The 18971-nt window shown below is 51.0% G+C and overlaps 1 protein-coding gene across 2 annotated transcripts; it reads left to right on the forward strand.

The window, feature by feature from the left end:
• Window positions 1-73: 73 nt before the first annotated feature.
• Window positions 74-17760, forward strand: DHX38 (DEAH-box helicase 38). 2 transcript variants are annotated; one of them, XM_019757082.2, is made up of 27 exons: window positions 74-347; window positions 2379-2718; window positions 3066-3253; window positions 3919-4020; window positions 4525-4672; window positions 4829-4947; window positions 5113-5189; window positions 5686-5841; window positions 6374-6535; window positions 6718-6825; window positions 7154-7266; window positions 8402-8539; window positions 8925-9111; window positions 9260-9445; window positions 9825-9965; window positions 10301-10411; window positions 10502-10618; window positions 10799-10906; window positions 11308-11420; window positions 12188-12396; window positions 12505-12659; window positions 13088-13243; window positions 13342-13476; window positions 13676-13801; window positions 14314-14409; window positions 15808-15929; window positions 17293-17760. In XM_019757082.2, the coding sequence occupies exons 2-27, from the start codon at window positions 2396-2398 to the stop codon at window positions 17375-17377; spliced, it is 3681 nt and encodes a 1226-aa protein (XP_019612641.2). In that variant the 5' UTR covers window positions 74-347; window positions 2379-2395; the 3' UTR covers window positions 17378-17760. The 2 variants fall into 2 exon arrangements, with proteins under 2 accessions (XP_019612641.2, XP_019612633.2); XM_019757074.2 differs by having other exon boundaries at window positions 75-347; window positions 2382-2718.
• Window positions 17761-18971: the final 1211 nt, after the last annotated feature.

Below are 18971 nucleotides of genomic sequence, written 5' to 3' on the forward strand. Positions count from 1 at the left end.
TTCCCTCCCGTTCAGAGTAGAGGCGGGGCCAGGTCTCTTAGGCTAAGTGTGATTGGTCGCAACGAGACTCGGAAGTGACTTTGATCAGAGTCCCAGAGTAAGGCACTCTAGCCTTGAGGAACCGGTCGCGTTATGTCCCATACTTGGAGCCAGGAACCAGCATTTTCCGGGTTGCTCTCTATGGTCTCTCTTTGGAAGGATAGAAGGAGCCGCACAAGGTATTATGGGACAGTAATGGCGGCTTTCAAGGTGTGGATTTTGGCTCTCTAAGGAGCGCTGAGGAAGAGCTAGTGGCGCCGGCGCCCCAGAATCTGGGACAGGAGGTCCCGAGAGTCGGGCTTGGTGAGGTGAGTGTCCTTTTCCCTTCCTGACCTGCCGTTCGCCAATCGTGGCGGCTCCAGGCAGCGGATATCGGTCCCTCGCTCAGGTTCGGGCCCTGGTTTGGGAAGTCTGGTTCCTGCCACCCAACTTGCCTTACTCATCCTAAGGGATGCTGCGCAGGTCTGGCCTGGCCTGGCTTTTCTGTTTGTTCAGGTCAGATCCTGCTGCCCGGCGCGGCCTCACTGAGGTCCAGGGATGCTACTCGGGGGTCAACCGTGTACCCTTCCTTAAGGCCTCCGCGTTAGGCCACTCGCCGACGGACGCCGAGCCCAGTAGGGTTCCTTGTGTCTTCCTCCTCTCTGTCACGGCGGTATCTATCAGCTGATCTCCTCTACTAGAATGTTAACTCCAAAGGGTGCGGATTTTTGTCTGTTTTGTTCTCTCTTCAATCCCTGTTGCCCATAACAGCGATTGGCTCACAGACGGTGCTCAATATTTGTTGGAGTAAATCCAGTTACTTTCTTCATTGTTTTTCTCGTAACCCTTTGTAGCTTCTTTGCCATTAATTCTTCTCCAGAATCCAACTCCTTAACTCCTTATTTGTTCTCAGCAGCTATGTAGTTAAATCCTGCTGTCTGACTCCTTGACCTGTGCTGCTGCAATCGTCCCTTGCTGTCTCTAGAAATGTTTCACTTCCTGTTTTCCTTTAATCAGTTTACATTCATTCATCCATTTATTCAAACGTTATTCAATGTTTATTCTGCTAGGCACTGAGTACAGATGGGCAAGGCTCTCTCTCCTGCATAGAATGGCATTCTAGGGGTGTAAATTCTAGTTCAGACTGCATCTGAGCAGAGCCTGTATATCTCTAACTTCCTGTTTAGATTTTCTCAAATGTGTACAGATGTCACCAATATGCAGCTTTCCCTTCTGTCTGCCTAATGGCATTTTTCAAAATGCAGCTCTTGTTCCTTTGTCCATAATATATGTCCAGTCTGTTTGGCAATATTCCTCTACTGAGCTGTGCATGTTAATTAGAGCTGGGCAGAACATTCTGGATTCTGGTGGTATACTACCTCTTGACAGTTCCTTTGCTTCACTGACTTGTTGGAATGAGGGGAATTATCCAAGCACCCAAAATGGTGTATCTTTATAAGTGGATGCTGTGAAATAGGAAGTAAAGAGGAATTTGTTGTAAGTGCTAGGAAATCCATTTTTTAACCTAGTGCTTCTCATCAGTATTTTTGGTGAACATGGATTGTTATTAAACAGATTTCGACTGCTGTGAGGTTAATTCTTTTCTACAAAACATAACTGGTCCCCCCCAGACCCCACAAAACCACTAAAGTATGGATCATATGGGTGGTACGTACCCTTATACCCCAATATCTCTGCTGTATCTGTAGTTAAAGGGAGTGAGAAGTAGAAGAACTTGTGTAAAAAAATGGTGAGGGACCCAATTCAATATATAGGAGCACAGCAAATAATACAATGTAACAATTACATTTATGCAACTCTTTATGGTTTCAAAGATGTTTCACATACACTTTCTTGTTTGATTCTCACAATAACCCCATGGATTAGGATTTCCGTTTTACAGATAGAGAAATTATGCCCAACCAAAGATTAAGTTATTTGCTTACAGTCATACAAGTAGAAAATGTCAAGAGCCTGGATTCCAGTTGAGGTTTTTGACTTCAAATCTAATGGTGTTTCCCCTATGCTCCCTTCATAGATGCCATCATGTTTTAGTAAGTGTGCCACAGTGAGACGGGAGGATGATACTTGCTTGGGTCCTGGTGTTTGGGGTAGATGTGGCTTGTGTGTGTGTGTGTGTGTGTATATCTCTGATGTGTTGCAGTGGGAGTAGGAGGGTCTTTTGAGATTATCAGTGACTTGATGGAAAGGTCTTAGCAAGAGGTGCTAAAGAAATCCTGGTTTTAAGGGGGAGGCTAACCCCCTAAAGATACCTACAACTATAGTTATCTTGGGATACAGCAAAACCAAGCCCTCTCCCTCTTATGTCCAACACAAAATGGTTTGTCTTCCTTCTGGAGAAGTCCCGGAACCTGTCATGGAGGACACCAGTGAGGAGACCTCGATCCATAGATTGGAAGGCACTGATCTGGACACTCAGGTTGGCGGTCTTATTTGCAAGACCAAAAGTGCAGCCAGCGAGCAGCATGTGTTCAAGGCCCCTGCTCCCCGCCCTTCCTTGCTGGGACTGGACTTGTTGGCTTCCCTGAAACGGAGGGAGCGAGAGGAGAAAGATGATGGGGAGGACAAGAAGAAGTCCCGAGTCTCTTCCTACAAGGACTGGGAAGAGAGCAAGGATGACCAGAAGGATGCTGAGGAGGAGAGCAATGACCAGGCTGGCCGAAGCAGCCGAAAAGACAGGTAAAGGCTTTCGGGTGGTTTGACCCAAAGGGAATGAAAATGGAGGCCAGAAAATAATGTCCCACGTTTATCGCTCAGTTTTCTTGTTGGACATGGAGAGCTTTATGATTTTATTATGGTTCTTTAATACTGAGTTCTTTAATACAGACTTGTGGGAACATTCAAAGGAGATTAAAGAGTAGATACTGGAGATTAGAAATGCTTTGGGTTGTTGCCATATGTATGCTTGCAGTACCGGGGGGATAAAACGGAAAAGGATGGGTCACTTGTTTGGCACAGCTAAAGGTTTGGGGGCAGGGGTTTTCTCCTATGAAGAGTCCCTTTACCAGTTGCCCTCCCTGTTGCAGACATTATCGATCTGCTCGGGTAGAGACTCCGTCCCATCCTGGTGGTGTGAGTGAGGAGTTCTGGGAACGCAGTCGGCAGAGAGAGCGGGAGAGGCGGGAACATGGTGTCTATGCCTCCTCCAAAGAAGAAAAGGATCGGAAAAAGGAGAGATCGCGGGATCGAGACGGTGACCGCAAGAGAGACAGAGGTAAACTGCCCAGCGTAGTTCCTGCAGCCCTTTAAGCATTTGAATTAAAATGCTAGCCTCTTTCCTGTGACAGCAGTTTTTGTGACGCCCATTAAAAGAGGGAGCCCTATTTGTATAATGTCGTTCTGGTTGGTTTTGACCCTGTTGGCTGGGAATAGCAGGCAGTTTAGGGACTTACTTGCAACATAGCTGCTTTGCTTGAGTGTGTGGTCCTTGTTTTATTATGAAACTTGGTGGTAAAGTTGATAATGGGTAATATGTCCAGGAAACCAGAGTTTACAGTAGTGTTGGTGATAGAGAAAGGACAGTGCTGTGGAGCAAAGCCAGGCATAAAATCCAACACTGGCCTTGCTCAGTATTAAGTTTTATAGCTTATAGACTTGCAGCTATTAAACAGCTATTCACTATAGACTTGTAACTATTCTTTTTTGAATTCTTGCAGGAAACTAACTGTTACTGTGAGTTTGAAACTTGCTAGCCAGTAACTATTTTTTCCCCTTGAAAGAATGGGGATATGTGAGTGTCAGGAGCCCATGGATCGCATTAGAGCAGTGCAGGTTGCACCTGTGAGTGAGTGGGAAGGCCTGTCCTTTCTCTAGGGTGAAGATGGGTGGAAACTGGGATGGGACACATGTTTTCTAAGCGCTGTGTGCGATTCTTGACAGATGAGCGGGATAGAAGCAGGCACAGCAGCAGATCGGAGCGAGATGGGGGGTCAGAGCGCAGCAGAAGAAATGAACCGGAGAGTCCGCGACACCGACCTAAAGGTAGACTGAGCCGTTGGCTGGTGAGGGGTCAAGTGTATAAAAGGCAGTGGGATTGCTGTGGGGAGTCAGAGTTCCTGATTCCACCATGAACTTGGAGTAGTTGGTTCTGAGTCAGGTGGGAAGGCCCTGGACCTCTCTTTCAAGATGGATATCCTCCTTTAAGGTGATGGGCCAGTTTACTGAATGGCCAGTTTTCCAAATAGCAGGAAAGAATAGGGAGCTGGGGAGCAGAAGAAGGATTTATTAAAAAGAATTACTTCTGTTCTAAAGGGGTATGCTTGCAGAGATAAACTGGATATTCCTAAAATGTTATAAATACAGATGAAAACTGGACCATCACAATTCAGATACCTTTAAAAACTGTCAGAACTATCTTATCCATTACAAATAGGTACAGAATTTATAAATAGTAAAATAAACTTGGGAAATTGACTTGGCTAATAGTTCTAGCACCATGTCCTGGTTAAGTTAGATATTTCCTATGGATGTTCTTTGTGGCCCCAGATGCAGCCACCCCTTCAAGGTCTACCTGGGAGGAAGAGGACAGTGGCTATGGCTCCTCACGGCGCTCGCAGTGGGAATCGCCCTCCCCAACACCTTCCTATCGAGATTCTGAGCGGGGCCATCGGTCGTCCAGTCGAGATCGCGATAGGTGATGTTCTGGGCAGAGCAGCCCCGTTTCTCTTGGTGGGTGGCATGGGTGGACGTGAGGAGGGCAAAGGAACCTGGGCTGGGAGAGCAGATGGTGCCTGGGGAACATGTCTCAGCTTAGGGACCGTTTAGTGATGCCAGTTATACTGTTCCCCAGGTCTGTGAGGAGCAAGTACTCAGACGACACACCTCTGCCAACCCCATCCTACAAATACAACGAGTGGGCGGATGACAGAAGACACCTGGGGTCTACTCCGCGTCTGTCCAGGGGCCGAGGTAAGGCAGGGTGGGAGGAAGAGGCAGGGAGGCAGGGCCGCTCATGTTGGTGAGGCTGAGCAAAGCTGTGCTCTTCTGGAGCTCTGCAGCTTTGCAGGTCTGGTGGTGGCCACTGGAGTGAGCTGGGGTCGTATGGACTGACCTGTTGCTGTGTGTTCTCCTTAGGAAGACGTGAGGATGGCGAAGAAGGAATTTCTTTTGACACAGAAGAGGAGCGGCAGCAATGGGAGGATGACCAGAGGGTAAAAACTTCACCTCTTCGAGGGGCTAAATGAGGGAGGGTGGCCATCCATTGGCAAATGAGTGATAGGACGTGTCAGAAAACAAGGATGACGAGTGACTCCTGTGGACTTTGATGAGGGCGGTTAACACTGCACAATCTCCGGGAAGCTGAGCCCTGTTCGTCCCGAAGCCCTGGAATCTCTTTCCAGAGGCACAGGCTCTCACCTAATGCAAGTCAGACCTAACTTTTCTAGTTACGTGTTGGTGCCACCATGTGGTAAATCTGAGAAGTGCTGTCACGATGGCTGCCGTACAATCTCACCTATAGAAAGTCAGCCACTGTAGTTCTCCTCGAGATGGCTCCTCTTAGAACAGGTGGCAACCTGCACCTCTCACCAGGGCTGTTCATTCCTCTGCACCAGTGACTTCTCACCAAGCACCTCCTCCCCTTCTGGCACGTCCTGTGCATAAAATTGCTCTGTCCCTTGTTCTCATTGCGGTGTCTCTGTTCTGTAGCAAGCTGACCGGGACTGGTACATGATGGATGAGGGATATGACGAGTTCCACAATCCCCTGGCCTACTCATCCGAGGACTATGTGAGGAGGCGGGAGCAGCACCTGCATAAACAGAAGCAGAAGCGCATTTCAGCCCAGCGGAGACAGATCAATGAGGTGAGGCTGCCTGCAGGGGGTTGGAGCAGATTCAGCTGGCGTGGGGGGCAGGTTGTGTGCATGTGCTGACATCACAGTGCCTCCCCATTGCCGAAGGACCTCATTGAGCTGGAACTCTGGAGACAGAGGAGGGGTGGGCATGGAACTTTTCAGTAGCTTTTTAAGAAAAACCCAACCCATACCTTCTCTCTTTTGTAGTACTTCTTCCCAGGTACTGTTGATGGGAACTGGTAGGGTGGGACCTGGCTCTGTGGTCTGTATTCTTTGTGTCCCTGAGGAGGGCTGGGGACAGTCACCATTTGTGTGTCCATGTCAAGGTTCTGACGGAGGTAGAAAGTGCTGCTTTTTGGAAAAAGTACTGCAGCTGATTTGGGATCAGCGACTCTTCCAAGAAGGTGCAGGGTAGAGTCCTGTGACATCCTGTAGCCGCCATGGCCCTTCCTGCAGGATTGATGCATCGACTTGCCTGGCGCCCTTTCTGGACGACTTCTCGGCTGCATTGTGAGTGTCGTTCTCCGTTGTGTCCGCGCAGGATAACGAGCGCTGGGAGACCAACCGCATGCTGACCAGCGGGGTGGTCCATCGGCTGGAGGTGGACGAGGACTTTGAGGAGGACAGCGCGGCCAAGGTGCATCTGATGGTGCACAACCTGGTGCCGCCCTTCCTGGACGGGCGCATCGTCTTCACCAAGCAGGTGAGCTTCCTGCGTGGCCCCAGAGAAGAGGGCTCAGAACGGCCTGAGGTGGAAACGGGAAGAGCAAGAAAGGAAGGGGGGAAAGGGCCCACCCCTTTCATTTACTAGGCCTGTTGTGAAATGGACCTTCTGGTTGAGATTAATGATCAATGGGGACCCTCTCTGTCCTCAACCTCCTGCAGCCAGAGCCTGTGATTCCAGTCAAGGACGCCACTTCTGACCTGGCCATCATTGCGCGAAAAGGCAGTCAAACCGTGCGGAAGCACAGGGAGCAAAAGGAACGCAAGAAGGTTGGTTTCTTGTCACCTGGGGCTGGGGAGCATGTGTATATTTTCTTTTCTTCTCCTTTTTAAAAATCAGTCGACCTCACAGGTAGGATTCCTATTGGAAGTTAGAGGACACTTGCAGAGCAAGAACCGGCCCTTGGAGGAGGCCATTGCGTTCTTCCAGCAGGGCCTCGGTTAGGACAGCCAGGGCCCGGGGCTTTGACGACTGGGACGCACACTCGGTGCCATCGCTGCCTGGCTAGAGGAAGCCTGTTGTCAAATGAGACTCATTTTCTGTTGACCACAGATGTGTCACAGGACGGAGTGGACTTACCTCTTTTGTTTTCTGCAGGCTCAACACAAACACTGGGAACTGGCTGGAACCAAACTGGGAGATATAATGGGAGTCAAAAAAGAGGAAGAGCCGGACAAAGCTCTGACAGAAGATGGTAAAGTGGACTACAGGTAGGAACCTCGGCCAGCAGTGGGCCATCTCCAAAGACTGGGGCCCTCGCAGTGGAACTGACAGAATTCGTGGCTCGTGAATAGGACACTGATGTCACTCTGAGTCTTCTGGTCTCTTCTAGTCCCTTTCTTCTGGTCTCTTTTCTTCCAGCTTCATCTTATATTTAAGCCGGTGTTGGGTAATTGCTTATTACGATTCCCACATTGGGTAGGTGGCTGGACTCACATGTCCCTTGTAGTTCTCATCCTTTGCGTGCTCTGAAGTCCTACTGAACTGTCATCTGAGTAAATAATTCTCTGTACCCCTGTGAGAAGTGTGCCCAGTGAGAAGGCGGTACTATTGATCAGCCCTTGTTCCTCTCTAGTTATTTTAATCCCTTACGTGTTAATTGTTAGCTGACTAGGAGTGGCTGGGGAATTAGAAACAGGAAGCTTGACAGCGTGGGGTAAGTCTGACGGAGGGAAAGTCTTGGGAGGAGAGTGGGTGGAACATTGTGTGGACTAATGGAGCGCTGGCCTGGTATCTTTTTGCCATGGAGTCTTGGGAAACCACACAGTGCTTTTGAGATCTTGGGATGTGTACATGTGTCAGATATTTGAGTGCTTTCAGAAGAAGCTGTAGGTAAACATTAAGTCAGACTGTTCTCACAATTCTTTGAAGATGAAGTCTTACAGACTGAGTCATCATGTTAAGAGGAGGTCTGACCTTGGGCTTGACTCTGCAACCATGACTCCTCCTTTTAGCTCTTTAAGGGTTGTGCTGAAGTTGCCCAAGGGTATTCTGTGTAAGGTAATGATCTGGTGACTTCAGCCACTCTTCTGGCTGAGTGAACTCTTTGTAGGGCAGAGGATTCGCCCACTTGCTAATCTGTAACTCCTCTGAGCTGTATTTAGCTGTTTCACAGGGGTGCTTGGTGTGTGACAGACGACGGGTTCTGAGACAGCGGTTCCACTCCCTTAGGCTGGAGGAGATGAGAGGCCTCTCAGATCAACTGGTTTTTCTAGTGTCTTGAAGATTTATTGCATCTTGTTGAAATAGTTCTCATTCTTGGGTGTAGGAAGAAGGGCAGCAGCCCCAACAGGAAAGAAAACGTGGGAAATCGTGCAGGGTGCTTAGGCTGTCGTGTCTTCTCAGGACAGAGCAGAAGTTTGCGGATCACATGAAGAAAAAGAGTGAAGCCAGCAGTGAATTTGCAAAAAAGAAGTCAATTCTGGAGCAGAGGCAGTACCTGCCCATCTTTGCTGTGCAGCAAGAACTCCTCACTATTATCAGGTAATTCTGCTGCAGGGCCTGGGAATTCCAGTTCTGAATCTGTCATCCCCTTTGTCTCCTGCGTTTACTTGGTAACTCCTTTTCCTTTGGGCATTGCATCTGATGAGGAAGGGAAAGAATTTTTTTCTCTGACTGGGTGCCCTCGGCTACACTGTGTGAAATCAGCAAGAAGGCATCGTTTTGTTATGGTTCACTTGTTTAAACTTACCATCTTCTAGACATTTCAGGTGGTGTCTCAGTACAAGGCTTTTTCCTGAGGGAAATCCTTTTCTCTAAGCAGGTGTGCTCCTCAGATAGCCAGATGTGGGGAGAGCAGGTGGCAGTGTCTTCTTGGAGGTGGTCGTTTACTCTGGCTGATTCACCCTTTGCCTTGTCTCCCTTGTAGAGATAACAGCATCGTGATTGTGGTTGGGGAGACGGGGAGTGGGAAGACCACTCAGCTGACCCAGTACTTGCATGAAGATGGTTACACGGACTATGGGATGATTGGGTGTACCCAGCCCCGGCGAGTGGCAGCCATGTCGGTGGCCAAGAGAGTCAGCGAAGAGATGGGGGGAAACCTTGGCGAGGAGGTGAGTGGGCGTGAGGGCTGAGCTGTGTACTCATAACCTGGTAGCTTCCATCCATGTAAGCTGATCTGCTGAGGCCTGGACCCAGCATGGGGTGTGCCAGTGGCGAGCTGGTATCACAGCTTCTGAGCCATCTCCCTCTCACCTCCAGGTGGGTTATGCCATCCGCTTTGAAGACTGCACCTCGGAAAACACCTTGATCAAATACATGACTGACGGGATCCTGCTCCGAGAGTCCCTCCGGGAAGCAGACCTGGATCACTACAGTGCCATCATCATGGATGAGGCACACGAGCGCTCCCTGAACACCGACGTGCTCTTTGGGCTGCTGCGGGAGGTGAGGGCTGTGGTCCAGGCTCTGCGGGGGGCCTTTGACCAGCACACTGCCTGTACTTAGTGATCGCGGCTCTAGGTGGGTTGGGGTCTAGCCTGGGGAGGCTGAGGGGGTCTCTGTCAGGCCACAGTGTCCCCAGAGGCCTCCGGGTTGCTGGCTTCAGACTTGGATTATAGTTTACTCTGTTCTTGCTCAGCTGAGTGACTCACGGTTCTCTTGGCTGTGGCTGCACGGGTTTAGTTGTCAGGATTGTTACGCATCTGTGTGCCAGGTCGTCAGCTCTGGCTTCTGTTTCATTTGGGAATCATGTTGCTGAGACTGGAGGATGGAAGTCAAGGGTCCCAAACCTATGGGGAAGCCTCTGATTGACCTCTTCTCCTAGGTGGTAGCTCGGCGCTCAGACCTGAAGCTCATTGTCACGTCGGCCACTATGGATGCAGAGAAATTTGCTGCCTTTTTTGGGAATGTTCCCATCTTCCACATCCCTGGCCGTACCTTCCCTGTTGACATCCTCTTCAGCAAGGTACTGAGGCTTCCTACTTCTGAACTGCTCTCCAAGCCAGTTGGAGGTGCAGGGTACTGTGTAGGGAAATGTCTTGTGGGTATCGTGGGGCAGATGGGGCAGCCTGCAGCTCTGGCCTCGGAGACAAAGCACTGCTCTGGGTTTGCTTTTATGGTTTCTTCGGAGCAGAAATGCGGGGCCCAGGGAGGGCAGTCAGGCCCATCTAAAGTTGTGGCAGGCCTGAAAGCCCTGGCTCTCGCCCCAGACTGGTGACTGGGGCACCAGTGCCCAGAGGGGTGCCTGTCCTGCATTTCCCTCGACACGTCCCTCTGACGTGTCCCTGGCTGGTGTTGCAGACCCCGCAGGAGGATTACGTGGAGGCCGCAGTGAAGCAGTCCTTGCAGGTGCACCTGTCAGGAGCTCCCGGGGACATCCTCATCTTCATGCCTGGCCAGGAGGACATAGAGGTGTGTGCCTTGGCCGTGACCATGATGAGTGGCTGTGTCCTGGGTGGGAGAGTTTGGTGCTCCAGTGCCTCACGGTTGCTGTGTCCTCAGGTGACGTCAGACCAGATTGTGGAGCATCTGGAAGAACTAGAGAACGCGCCTGCCTTGGCTGTGCTGCCCATCTACTCCCAGCTGCCTTCTGACCTCCAGGCCAAAATCTTCCAGAAGGTATGACAGCAAGAACGTCTGTCCTGGGTCCCCACCTCTGGGTCCTTCTGGGTTCTCCCACAGGAGTACGAGAGCGCATGTGTTACTTTTCTGGCAGGGTGGGGTGTGTTCTTCCCCTGGGGGTTCTTTGCTACCTGAGTTGCCTATAGCCTTCCCTCCCTGTGTCCTGCCCGGCTGTAGGCTCCGGACGGCGTGCGGAAGTGTATCGTTGCCACCAACATTGCTGAGACATCTCTGACTGTCGACGGCATCATGTTTGTTATCGACTCTGGTTATTGCAAATTAAAGGTAAGGGAAGACACAGGCACCAGGGCCCTGGGCGCTCTCCCAGAGCTGACTCAGGGAGGCAGGCCCTGGGTCGTCAGCCTCCGACAAGGGATGGGTATGGAAGTGGTGGTGGCAGTAAGAGGTTGACACTTATTGAGTGCCGAACTTGCTATGTTCTTGATTCATTTAATCCTTGTGATAACTTGATGAGGTAGGAAATTGAAATAATTCAGAGATCATGGAGCAGCTGCTTAATGGGAAATTTCGTGAGGTTCCTGGCTCCAAACGGATGGCTGCCTGTATTGCTAAGACACTTGGCTGTGCAATGTGTAGTAACTAGGATGTGCTTTGTCTCAAGGCCGCCTCCCTTGTCCTTTCCCCCCTCACTGTGTCCTTACTCAGCTCTTTGCTGCCCCTGGTAGGTCTTCAACCCCAGGATTGGCATGGATGCTCTGCAGATCTACCCCATCAGCCAGGCCAATGCCAACCAGCGGTCGGGGCGAGCCGGCAGGACGGGCCCAGGTCAGTGTTTCAGGTAGGAGCCCTGTGCCAGCCTGCTTTCCGGGGCGGCGCTGGGATTGCTGAGTGTGGGGCCTGGGCTGGGCTGGGTGGAGTCGACTGATTGAGCAGAGGGGTGCGGGCCCTAGAGCTGATCTCCGAGGCTGGGGACCGACGGTGAGGCTGTCACTTGTTGGTCCTCTCCTCACATGCCGCTGAGTGGAAGAAGTAGCCTTTCCAGGTAGCTCTCAGGGCCGAGTGGCCTTGGGTTTTAGGCTGACCGACATGGAATGTACTTGCAGTAGACTAATAATGACAGTGTGTCTTCCCTCAGGATCAATCTGAAAAAGTCACATCATCGTGTTTGTTTATGTTTACTTCTCCAATTATTCTATCTTTTTGTTCTGATTTTTAAAAATAATGTATCCACTATAGAAATTCAGAGAATGCAGAAAACTGTAAAGCAAATAAAACCCAGCAATAGTTCTAGTCCCAGGCGCACTGGTGTCAGAAATGAAATAAGCATGTAGGAGACTAGCAGAAGAGGGAACCGGCAGGACTGAGTTTTGAATAGGTGGACATTTGCGATTCAGAGAAAGGGGGAAGTGGGGGAATAAGTGAGCAGTTCCCCTTCGTCTCTGTGACTTGCGTCTGTCCTGGCTGTTCTGGGGTGCACGTGCAGTGGGAACCTAGATAGCGTGGCTCGTCTGCCGCAGTGACCCGCGTAGGCAGCCCGGCACGCCTGACAGCCCCAGCAGGCCGTGTGGTGGGTGGTGCAGCAGGACTTGGTCTTCTCCCTGGCAGGCTCTACACCCAGAGCGCCTACAAGAACGAGCTGCTCACCACCACGGTGCCCGAGATCCAGCGGACCAACCTGGCCAATGTGGTGCTGCTGCTCAAGTCCCTGGGGGTACAGGACCTGCTGCAGTTCCACTTCATGGACCCGCCGCCGGAGGACAACATGCTCAACTCCATGTACCAGCTCTGGATCCTCGGGGCCCTGGACAACACAGGTGCTGCGGCCCCGGAAGCCGGCCAGGGCCCCGTGGGCTTGGGCTCCTGGGCTTTCTCCCTCTTCCTGCACAGCTTGGTGAACGTCTGGATTTGCTCTTCTCTCCTAGGTGGTCTGACCTCGACTGGGCGGCTGATGGTGGAGTTCCCGCTAGACCCAGCCCTGTCCAAGATGCTCATCGTATCCTGTGACATGGGCTGCAGCTCTGAGATCCTGCTCATTGTCTCCATGCTCTCGGTCCCAGCCATCTTCTACAGGCCCAAGGTGGGGCCCGGCGTCCAGCTCTCCTTTCTTCCCAGAAGCCTCAGGGGGAGTTATGGGCGCGGGGAAGGATTAGAGAGGGCGGTCATTTCTCTCCGCATTAAAAAGGAATGGAGGGATAGGAATTAAAGTTTCCAAAGAATGATTTTGCTGTTTTCTGTTAAGCAGGTTGGGGTACTGGGGGAAAGGATAGGCTAGATCAGTGCTTCGTAGGGAGTGTTTGGACATTTTTTGTCTTCTAGTATGGTTGTACCTGAACCCTCCATTTTAGAATATTTTATTATAAACTACTTTATATTTCATATATTGTTAAGGCACTCACTGGTGTGCTTGGAGTTTTGTGTATTGGCAGGTGATAGTAAGAGAACCTCCAGACTCTCCTCTGTGGGCCTGGACTCCCCTGTGCTGAGAGGTCCCCTTTTCCTCCCTAGGGCCGAGAGGAGGAGAGTGATCAAATCCGGGAGAAGTTTGCTGTCCCCGAGAGTGATCATTTGACCTACCTGAATGTTTACCTGCAGTGGAAGAATAATAATTACTCTACCATCTGGTGTAATGATCATTTCATCCATGCCAAGGCCATGCGGAAGGTGGGGGCAGTGGCGCAGCTGAGCAGGCTGCCAGGGTGAGGGGTAGAAGGCATGGGAAGGGGAGGTCTCCATTCCTGCTCACCTGTGTCCTGCTCTAGGTCCGGGAGGTGCGGGCTCAACTCAAGGACATCATGGTGCAGCAGCGGATGAGCCTGGCTTCGTGTGGCACCGACTGGGACATCGTCAGAAAGTGTATCTGTGCTGCCTATTTCCACCAGGCAGCCAAGCTCAAGGTGAGCCCGTTGGAGCTGTGGCCCCTTCCTGGCCTGATACTGAGAAAGGGCAGAGTTCTTCCTTTCTCGTTGTGCAGTTCTGCAGGTCTGGGCTCCCCCCCACCCCCGCAAGCCTGTGTTAAGACTAGGAAGGAGCAGGGTAGCTGCCCAAATGAGCAGTGTTTTCCTGATGTGGCTGCCTGTTGTGTGTCTTCCCTAGGGAATAGGGGAGTACGTGAATATCCGCACAGGGATGCCCTGCCACCTGCACCCCACCAGCTCCCTCTTTGGAATGGGCTACACCCCAGACTACATAGTGTATCATGAGTTGGTCATGACCACCAAGGTGAGTCTTTTGCAAGGTGGACTGCATGACAGGCCCTCCTGGCTGGGCCAGGCCCCTTCACTGCTTTCCGGGATGAGCTTTGAGCTTGGGAGGCTTAGACCACATGTCTTGCTTTGAGGGCAGTTGAGGATGGTTTTCAGTGGGAGGGGTTTGGAGAAACTTAAACGGAATTAACCTCTACAGTACAATGGTCTTGGCTGTGCCAGCAGGATTGTTTCCTATTTGCTGCCTGGGACAAGCAACTCCTTTTGGTGTCATCATGAGAAGGGTTTTCTGAGGGGCTGGGCCTTTTCTGTTCCATACTAACTAGGGAGTATTTTCTTAAGCATGGAATAATTTGGATGGGAGACGGAATTAAAATTCCAGTGTCTAAGGCTTTTCCCTGCTTTTAGCCTCACAGGGCTGTGGGGTAGGGTCTTTCCCACACAGCTCCTAACTGTGAGCCTGTCTGGGAAGGACAGCTGAAGGCGTGGCCCTTCTGTGACCACCGCTTTGTGCCCTTCTGCCCGCAGGAGTACATGCAGTGTGTCACTGCTGTGGACGGAGAGTGGCTGGCGGAGCTGGGCCCCATGTTCTACAGCGTGAAACAGGCAGGAAAGTCGCGGCAGGTAAGGATCCTGCACTTTTATGGAGGTTCTGTTTGCCTGTGGGATCCATTTTCCCCTCAGCCTGGTATTGAAGACGCATCATCATCTGACCTGACACGTTCCCCTTACCCCTCACCCCTCTTTATTTCTCTCTCAAACATCGTGACTGTGGCCCAGCTAGGCTGGTGTGTTTGATTTCTCCCCACCCACTCCAGTTACTTGGTCTGCCAAGCCTCCTTTAAAAACACCATATTGAAAAGCCCAAATATTTATAAAAGTGGAAAAAGCAGTATAATGAGCTACCATGAATTCATCACCTGGCTTCCATAATTATTAACATTCTGCCAGTTCTGCCAACGTTCTGCCAGTTACTCTCACCCCCTTCCATACACATCCATTTTTCCCCGGAACATTTTAAAGCATGTCTCAGACATTGTGTTTTTTCATCCACAAATGAGTATGTGTCTCTAAAAGGACTTTTTAAAAATTAAAATGTAACGTCCTGACGTTACACACCAGAATTAATCCTTAATGTTACATAAGTCTCTAGTCCTTATTCAGATCTCACCTTTTATCTCAGAGATAACTTTTTATAATTGATTTGCTTGAATTAGCATTGAAATTTCAAATATTGAAATGTGTTATGTGTAGTAAGTCTTTTATTCTATAATAGGTTCTGGCCCCACCCCGTATGGCATTGACTTACTAGAGAAACCAGGTCATTGTGAAATGTCCCATGTTCTGTGTTGGGCCGATGGCTTCCTCAGGGTGTTAATGAGTGCCTTGATCCCGTGTGCTTTCTGTGAACTAGGAATTCATTTAAAGCCTTGATTAGTTTCAGGGTCAGCTGTGTGGGGCAAGGATGCACAGATGCACGAGGTGTTGTGAACTTCCTTTTAGACCCTGTCAGGAGGCACGTGAGGTCTGGTGGTCCCACCTTTGACAATGCTGCATTACAAATTCTCTACCTCCTACTCCACCTCCTCAGTCTTAGCGTCCGTCAGTGGCCTAGATCCATTATTTAGGGCTGCAGAATGTTGTGGGACTTTTGCTTCTCCCCTTCTCAGCATGGTCCTCCCCACACCGGGCCTGCACACATCTTCCTTATGTCTGGGCTTTCCAGCCAGATATAATATCTTCCCTATTTTCTGTACTTCCTGGCATAGTCATGAACTTGGTAAGGAAATACAAATACTTACCGAATTGAGCAGAGTGCTGAGGCTGACAGGGTTAGGATGGAATCGTCCAATGTCTGCCTTGAATCAGTGAGAAAAGCAGGCCCTGGCCTTGGTGCTGGGGCAGATGCCACGGGGCCGTGCCCACGGGAGCTGGTGTGGTCTACACAGCACCTGGCTTGCAGCAGGGAGATGGGTGCAGACAAGGCCTTCCCACCCACTGGTCCCTTTCTCTCTTCTGTAGGAGAACCGCCGGCGGGCCAAAGAGGAAGCCTCTGCCATGGAGGAGGAGATGGCACTGGCTGAGGAGCAGCTGCGAGCCCGGCGGCAGGAGCAGGAAAAGCGCAGCCCCCTGGGCAGTGTCAAGTGAGCTTTGGCCTTGGGACCCTGGGTGGGACGGAGCCCGCCCCTAGATGTCCCAGGGACCAGCCGGATGGGCTGGCTAGGCTCCATGCAGGGTCACGATTTAAGAGAAGTTGAATGTGTAGAGGCGAGCTGGTGACAGGAGTTGATAGTTGTCACGTGTGTGCACATGGCAGCGTTCTGGGCATACTTTCCAGAGGAAATTATGAGACTCTGTAAGTCCAGGTACTGTTGTCATGTTGTATTTGGGGCGTGAGGCGGACCGGAGTAGTAGGGTAGGTCTCACAGCTGAACCGACAGGCCAGGGCTTGGAAACCACATGGAGAGGGGAGGAGCACCTCGGACTTGTGTGGCGTTTGTGCTGATGTCGGAACTAGGTCGACCTTCACAGGGAAGGACAGTCCTCGCAATGCTGCCCTCCCTCAGACACCAGCTGAGGGCACCCCGCACTTCTGATCAACTTGTTACAGATTTGGGGATCCCTGTGGACTCCCTCAGGTTTAATTATTTGCTAGAACATCTCACAGAATTCAGGAATGTACCATACTTCTGGTTATAGTTTTATTATAGGAAAAGGATACAAATCATAACCAGCCAAGGGAGACATGCATAGCGTGAGGTTTGGGAGGGTCCCGTGTGCAAAGCTTCCATTGTCCTCAGGGCTGCCAGGGCTGCTTTCCCCCGCTGGCACACTGCCGTGTGACAGTTCACACAGTACTGCCAACAGGGACGCTCTCTGAGCTTCCATGCCCAATAGTTTTATTGGAGGTTTCAGACGTAGGCACGTAGATTGAATCAGCACCCATGTGGTTGATTCAGCCTCTTGTTCCCCTTCCCTCCCCAGAGACTGGGCTCAAAGTACAGCCCTTGAATCCATGGCTGGTTTTTCTGGCCAGGCAACCCCCAGTCCTGACTCATCTCATTAGCACAAATCATCAGATGGTGGTCTCAGCCCCCCCCCACCCCCATGCCACTCCTCCCCGCCATGAATCAGAGACACTCGAATCCCTCAGGCTTTAGAGATTACCTCCCAAAAACTGAGGACGAAGGCCAGCCAGAGTCTGTGGCACAGCTGGGGTGGCAGCCTAGTGAGGTGGATGGAAGGCTACTCCCCATAGTTCACCTCGGATCTATGAAAGGATACAACATTCCTTAGTGGGTATCAGAACTAGGTGATACTTTCTCCTGCTCCCAGTCACAGACGGGGAATTCAGGGGCAGTGGAAATGTCTGGGGACAAGACCCTGCCCCGAAGCCTGCTCACACGCCAGTTGGAAAAAGCAAGGCCTCAGGCCCCTGGACCCGCTGTGCATCCTGGCTGGTGTGAGCAGCAGTGGGATTCCTAACCCCTCTTTTTGTGTCTCCAGATCTACAAAGATCTACACTCCAGGTCGGAAAGAGCAAGGGGAACCCATGACTCCTCGCCGCACCCCAGCCCGCTTTGGGCTATGAGCTGAGGCTGGAGCCCTAGGAGCCAGGTATTGAGTGGCTGGAGCACCTCAGGCCTGCTGACAAACCCTTTCATCTGTGTGCTTTCATCTGTGTACATGACGGCCCCTCAGGGAAGCTCCTGCTGAGGCCAGGCTCTGCCATAGAGGAAGTCGAGTTCCTCAGTGCAGGCGTGGGGCCGGGGCCGCAGAGCAGCTGAAAAGCTGCAAGAGGTGGCCGGACCCATCGTATCCAATACACTGTCCCCAGGCTGCTTGGTGTACAAATGACGACCATGACTTTTTTTTTTTTTTTTAAATTCTTGTGTAAAGCAGCAAAGCAGACCTAGAGGGAATTGTAATTTGGTTATAATTCAGGATTTGGAAATAAATTTATTATTTGTAAAATGTTATTGCATTTCTGACTGTTCCTCGTTCCCTTGCCACCCTAAATCACATAATGAAGAAAAGATTGCAGGACCCAACTTGACTTTCCTCAGGTGGGTCCTCCTAGAACCCTAGCTCGCCATGTTTCTGTTCTCCAGGCACTGCCTCTCAGAGGAGGGGTTGGCAGGGAAGGAGGATGGCCTGGGGCACCAGACCAAGCTCTGCGGGTGCCCAGCTGTTCCGAAGGCTGGTGGGTAGCCAGGAAGAGTGGGAGGCGAGTAGCCATGTGCCCTCTGCCCTCCCCCAGGGTGGGTTGGCTGCTCTCCTGTTCAGAATGGCAGAAGTTTCTATGCTTTGCATGTCTAAAGGCTATGTGTTGATGGAAAATAGTGTAAAATGTTCCTTATTGATTTTTATGTAAAAGATGATCCTTTGCTGGAATCACTAGTCTTGTTAAGCAGCCTCGTAAGTCTGCTGAGGTGACTTTGGGTATTTGGCCCTTTGTGTCACCCATGGTCCTTATTTTGTGAGTCCCTAGGTCGGGCTTCTGCCAGGTGTGTTGGCTGCAAGGTTCTGTGTTGGGGCTGAGTCATCGACAGGCTTGGGACTCTGAGGCTCGCAGATAGTGGCTCGCGCTCAATGAGCCCCGGGCACTGGGCTCACTGCTGACCTAGTTCCACTCCCTTCCTCACTCTGTTCCTGGGATTTGAATTTCCGTCTGCTGTAACTCAATATAAGTTAAAATTTAAGTCAATTTTATGGATGAGTTTGGGAGCCAGGCTCTATCAGCCAGCGCCAACTATATACCTCTACTTGCAATCCTTTTACCTCTAATCGCCTTTATTGGGAATGCAGGTGCAGTGAAGAGAGGGCTTCCGGAGTGGAGAGGGCTCTGGCTGCTTGCTGGGGAAGGCTTCTATCTTGGCCCTGGGTTGAAGGGCTAGGAGAAGGAGTCTACCTGCTCTGTGGAGAGAAGTAAGCTGGGTATGTGATCTATTTCCAGACGTCGGCTCGGGATGCAACAGAACAGGGAAAAGACTGCATTTATCACTAACAGGCCGTGACTTTGGTCACAAACTTACCTTCAGATCCTTTAGATAAGAAACATGAGGCCAGAGACGTTATGAAAACGATGCGTCCAATCCAACCTTCTATTTTAAAACAAGAATACTTGGCAAGGGACACTTGGCACACAGGGGTGCCACCAGATGAGTGGGGAGGCTCTCGCCCCC

The sequence above is a fragment of the Rhinolophus sinicus genome, linkage group LG11 (genome assembly GCF_036562045.2).
Source record: "Rhinolophus sinicus isolate RSC01 linkage group LG11, ASM3656204v1, whole genome shotgun sequence".
In the NCBI taxonomy this organism is placed as follows: domain Eukaryota; kingdom Metazoa; phylum Chordata; class Mammalia; order Chiroptera; family Rhinolophidae; genus Rhinolophus; species Rhinolophus sinicus.